Here is a 6012-nt window from a genome sequence, read left to right on the forward strand (position 1 = left end):
GTTTTATAAATGAGACCCCAGGTGGTGGTGGTGGTTCAGAGCCGAATCGCTAGTTTAGCACTTCAGCAGCAGAGGCAATGAAGAGTGACACTGTGGGATGTATATGGGTGGGAAGTATAAATGTGTTAGACTGACATCGCCAGCAGATTACTGTGCAACCTCTTAGTTCATTTTGACTTCCAAGGCTGTTATCGCTAGGCGTACACCAAGACCTCTGGATGCAATTGGATAGATCCACAACCAATCGGGCAACGAAACGTGTGACATAGCGCTAAGAAAATGCCTCAACGCTGCTCCTCTGTACAGTCATCGTATCAAACCCACCCCGTATTACATAAACGGTTGTTAGGGGGCAGACAAATGCCAGAACAAATAAAATACAAGCTTGCACATTTGTCTGGTTATAAATCTGCGATGTGGTTAAAATCCATTATCACAAGTGGTGTAATTGAATATTAATATATATATTTATACATTTTCTAGTAAACCAACTGAGACACTGTTTGTGGATAAAATAGCAAAAAGCAAATGTCCCGGCATCAGCTAACAGCTTTGTGTGTTTTCACTATCAGCTGCGACGCTCTGAAGAAGACGAGGAGAAGGAGGAGGACATCGAGGTCCCTAAGGCCATGGGGGATATCTTTGAGTCGCTAGCGGGAGCAATTTACATGGACAGCAGGATGTCACTGGAGACGGTGTGGCAAGTGTATTATCCTATGATGAGGCCACTTATAGGTGAGGAAGACGGAAAGCACATTTATTTATTTATTTCTGTCTGCAGGGAACTTGAGTGATCAGAAACATTCAGGATATTTACCATTTGTGTTGACATGAAATATTGAGGGTCTAAGGATTTTTTATTTTTTATTTTATTTTTTTTATCTCACAACCCCCCGTCCCTTCACCACTTTCAGAGAAATTCTCTGCCAATGTGCCACGCTCTCCTGTGAGGGAGCTGCTCGAGATGGAACCAGAAACTGCCAAGTTCAGGTAGGAGATCAGCACCTATATATATATAAGTTGAATTTCACGGTTTAAACGAAGATGCAGTTTAAGTTAACTTAAGTTTAAGTAGAACAAATGTATTTCTTTGCACACAAAATGTTTTACTTTTTTTCCAATAAGAATTAATTTGGTTCATAAAGATGGGTGTAAACAGAAGTAAATCGTCTTCTAAGTAAAGGTAAAACTCATGATTTTGGTGCTAACACTGTACAATCTGATTATGCTCACACTGTACATGTAAAATAGAAAATAAAATGACATCAACCCCTGTGGACTCTTCTGCCTATTGATAGTTGTCAATAGAGTTTTGTTTGAAAACTCCAAGGCAGGTAGAAGTTTGTTTGCATCTGTGCCGTCAAAACATATCATAACTTAACGTATCACGATATAGGGGTTATCTTTCAGTATATTGTGCTAAAACTGTAAGAAAGGCTACATTTTTAAAAATCACATTTTAAGAATTGTGTCTTGCTATAAAAAGAACACATGCATAAAATCGGATTAAAAAAAGTTTACTTTTATCACAAAACAATATAACATCACAAAACGCGATATGATATTTTTCTTTATTTTCTTACACCCCTAGTTGTGATAGGGAGAGGAGGAAGAAACACCAAAGAGGCTTGCATGTTGTTGCCACAGCTCAACCAGCATACATATTTTTCTTGTCGCCACGGTGCTTACAGATGCTGTGTTTGACAATTTGCGCAGGCACAGTGACAAAAAAGGTAGATACTTTGGTTAATTGGCTAATAAGTCAGATTCAACTGCGCAAGAGCCTGAGCTGATGTCACAAATCAGCTGACTGTCCAGTCCTCGCTCCCCCTGTACAAAGCATGGCACACAACACCCGACAAAGCTAAAATGGGTCAGAAACTGGCTCAGATGTTACAGTGTATGCCAGCTTAACATGGCTCTGTAATTGTACGGCTTGAATTAGGGATGTATCAAGACAACAGTTTGCATTATATGGGAAGCTGGGGAAATTAGGAACAAAGGTTTATGTATAGTAGCCTGTTTCAAATAAAGTCCTTGCTCTCTCTGCAGTTGGGAATTTTGGGTACCTACATTGTGAAACCCTGTAACCTTTCCTCTGTGTGCAGCCCTGCAGAGAGAACGTACGACGGGAAGGTCCGGGTGACAGTGGAGGTCGTCGGTAAGGGCAAGTTCAAAGGAGTTGGCCGCAGCTACCGGATCGCCAAGTCGGCGGCGGCGCGACGAGCTCTGCGCAGCCTCAAAGCCAATCAACCTCAGGTCCAAAACAACTGAGCTCAGCATTAGCACCTAAGCTATTGACGCTAACGGAGAAAAAGCAGCGTTGGATTCCCAACATAGCGCAATGCTAGCCCTGTATCTTCAGCCTGCGATGGCACAACCAAGGCAGCCAGGGAACACTGTGTGGATACGCAACAAAAGAAGCAGACTGATCTCACAACAGATTTCACATCGGATCTTGTACCTTTTTTTTGTTTTGTTTTGTTTTTTTTGCGCAAACACAATCTTTACTTTCCCTCTCTGCTTTGTGTAATCACATGAGTGCTTTATTAACGTTTAGCAAAGTGTTTAAAAAAAGGTCAGGTCGCAATGTCTGTTCCTCACTGTTTTTGATTTTTCTTTTGTTTGGGTTAACCTCCATGTCAGTGAGATAAGGCTTCTGCTTATTGTGTAGTATTTGACTGTACATAGTTCAATCAAAGGTGTAAATCAAAGTATGTAGTAGGACGAAAAGAAAAAAAAAACGCTAAACTCCTCAGCCTGTGCACTAGTGCCAGTCAGTTTTAAAGCGGTTTTTAAAACGCTAACGGCAGACGTGGCTAACAGATACCACTGGAGCAAAAACCTGGTGGCACTTCTGTCTGAAATCTGTCTTGAAATGGTATTCTTAATCATATTTGCACTTATTCCATTAGGGTCTGTTACTTTGAGAATTGTGTGGTCACATTGACACCAAAATCATATACGTAGCAAAAAATATAAATATATATAAAAAGAATAAAATACATGAATGATATTCTTGGCCTTAAATGCTAAGGCTCACCCTCATATCCTGCAAAACGGATAGGAATTTCAACATTCCCAGTTACTGTAATTTAAACTAGTTTTTAACCACACTTGAGGTTGCATGTTCTTGTAGCTTATGTATAAACCACGACAACTGGATGGCTTCTATAAATGTTCTAAATCTATGGATATATCTAGAGTGTGTGAGAGCGAGATTAGGTGTTTACGGCATTATTTTGATGATTTGGTTTAACATGTTTTGATACCAAGAATGGATGAAATCGAATTAGTCATTCTTGCGCACTAAATGTCTTTCCACAAAGCGAATCATCCAGTTTTGATATATGTACGAAAAGAAAGACATATCACACATTCAATATGCTGCAGACTTTTCTACAAATTGGATACTCGCGTTAAGACACACAATCTTTTCAGATAGTCTTTTGTGAAAAAGGCCAATTAATTTCAACACACTAGTGTTCCTCACATCCCGTACCTACCAAAGCTATAACAGATGTGACACTATAAGGTTGAAGTCAATTCCTAGGGATAAGGATACCAGCCTTTTTTTTTTTCTTCTTCTTTTTTGTGGTTTCTGTTCTGACGAATTTTGCTTCTCGCTAAATGTCTTTTTTTCTCATCAGTAAGCCCTTGTTCACTTGAATACCTCAGTTAATTGCATGCATTTTCTTTTCTTTTTTTTGTTTGGTGCTATGTTTTTGTATTAAGCTTGAATTTCTCATCTTTTTTGCACTGTAACTATAATACCTCTTTATTTGACCTATTTTTTAAAAAAGAATTAATTTGATTTTTTTTTTTTTTTTCTGTTTGATTTGGTTGTCCTGTATGTCAGCCATCAAGCTGTAGAGGAGAGCTGCATTGTCGTCTTTTCCCCCCTTCCATACTTGAGGTCCATACTTGAGGTTCAGACTTGATGTCTTTTTGGGTTTTTTTTTGATTGGGGAAGAAGAGGAGGAAGTGAAAGCAGGAAATGTATTCTCTGCACATAAGCCTATCTACATCCCCCCTCCCCCTTTCATTTATTAACTGTTAGTTTCATCAGTTGAGAATCTGTTTTTGAATTCTGGGTAAAAACAAACAGAAGATTGATTGATTGATCAGATGGGTAAATGTTTGTAGAGATAATCAGATTGCACTCTTAAACTTAAATTTCTCTGACATTTACTTCAAAACATAGAAATATATGGGTTGGAAGAGACACATACCCACGTGGTTTCTGTGTTAGTATCTGAAATCAAAGTCATAGTCCTGCAATGCCACCCACAGGTGCTTCTACCTCAAGGACGGTGCGCTCAGTGTTAATTTCTGGACAAAACTGCAGTTAAAGTCAGTAACTTTCTGACTATAATACATAATGTAGTCTTCACTGTGATACCTATACAGTCTATGTCACATATGTAATACACAACACAGGTATCTGCTTCACTGAGTCGACATTCCCTTACAGTGATTTTTGTCTAAAATAGAAACAAACTAAAGTCAGTGCCTTCTCTGTGGGAGATCAGTGTCAGCATAGACTAGATTTAAATTCAACATAAAGTTAAATGAATGAATCAAAATTTGAGGATGTATATGCAATTGTTTGTGATTTTGTTTCTGCTTAAAAAAGTGATAAGTAAATCATGTATTTTCAACTGAAGATTTTAACCAGGTCTTCTCTGCCACATATGATTTGTAAGTTTACCCTACAAAATATTAAAATAATAATGTAACCCATTAAACCTACCCAAATACTTTTGAACCAATTAAAAGAACAAGTGACAAACAAAAGAAGACTGAACTGACCCAAGAGAAACTGAAAGTAGTTCCAGTAAATGTTTCCTGATACTTAATTAACCATGGCCCTAGAACCACTTGGGGTCCAGGGACTCCCTGGTTCACTATGTAGCAATGAGTTTGCAGTTTGTTTGAAGCACATTTGGTGCCACCTTATCAAGCCCCAAAACATAACTTAGCATTGCTTCAATGTTACAATCTTAGCCTCTAGCTAACATGACAAAAACCTTTCTTGTAGCTTGTTTGTGTTGAAAAGAAACAAATTTAGAATTTGGATAAAAGATAAAAACGACCTGTAGTCACATCTTAGGTTAGGTAGCCACTGTTAGCTATTGTTATTGTAGCTGTCTTTTTGCCAACAGTATTTGTAAGCTAGTTAGTTAGCTAGTGTTTTGCTACAGACCAAGAAATGGCTAACTAGCCAGCTAATCTACATCAATTGTTAGCTAGCTAGATTCATCTGAAAGAGATATTTTAGCAAAACGCTATCCAATCAGTTTAGCATTTCTCGCTAACATTAGCTAGCTTAAGATGTGACTATATGTATGCCACTTTTTTAAAAATCTTTTAACCATCTTTAAAATGTGGTTGTCTNNCTAGCATATAAGCATATCTAAGTATAGGAAATGAGTAAGGAGTTCTGAACAATTATTGGAGTAAAAAGGGGTGGGACATTTCACAGACAATACAGTTTGTCCCAAGACCCAGGGTCAGGTTATCAGGGTTCAGGTCAGCCCCAAAACCTCTGCTTGACAGTGAAATGAGAACAAAACCTTCAATTACAGCTCAAGTACAAGATCTGCATTTTTAATATGTTGAGTAGGGTTATGTGAAAAAAACACATTCAAATCCAGTCTTTGCTAGGACTGCTCTTTATTTTTGTTGTCTACCAACAGCTAAGCTCTCAGACCTCTGGTTGGGTGCCATAGATAACCATGTGAATACTAAAGTGTAGATTTGTGAAATCCCTTCATGTTAAAAATCAATGTGAACTCAGTGAACACCGTGAAACTTGAGTACATCTCTGTAAAATCTGTCACTGTTCAAAAGAGTGCAATCTGTCATTATTTCTCAGGCAGCTGTCTACCCTCTAGTCTACCTTTTTAAACCCTTAAATCTGGGCTGTGTTTTTTGATTTCCCTGTTAGAGCGATATCGTCAGACTTAAGATTTGGAGCAGCCCTCCAGTTAGTGCACACACACACACACA

General features: G+C 38.4%; 1 protein-coding gene across 1 annotated transcript in view; it reads left to right on the forward strand.

Annotated features, from left to right (window-relative positions):
* The window catches only part of dicer1 (dicer 1, ribonuclease type III), a 26038-nt gene extending 20647 nt beyond the window's left edge, over nucleotides 1-5391 (forward strand). The window contains exons 24-26 of the mRNA XM_035674102.1: nucleotides 519-735; nucleotides 915-990; nucleotides 2109-5391. Coding sequence (XP_035529995.1) covers nucleotides 519-735; nucleotides 915-990; nucleotides 2109-2274 — 459 coding nt within the window. The 3' untranslated portion in view covers nucleotides 2275-5391. The remainder of the gene's footprint in view (nucleotides 1-518; nucleotides 736-914; nucleotides 991-2108) is intronic.
* Nucleotides 5392-6012: the final 621 nt, after the last annotated feature.

This window comes from Morone saxatilis, unplaced genomic scaffold (genome assembly GCF_004916995.1).
Source record: "Morone saxatilis isolate NCDOM2014 unplaced genomic scaffold, NCSU_SB_2.0 Contig3, whole genome shotgun sequence".
NCBI classification, from domain to species: Eukaryota; Metazoa; Chordata; class Actinopteri; family Moronidae; genus Morone; species Morone saxatilis.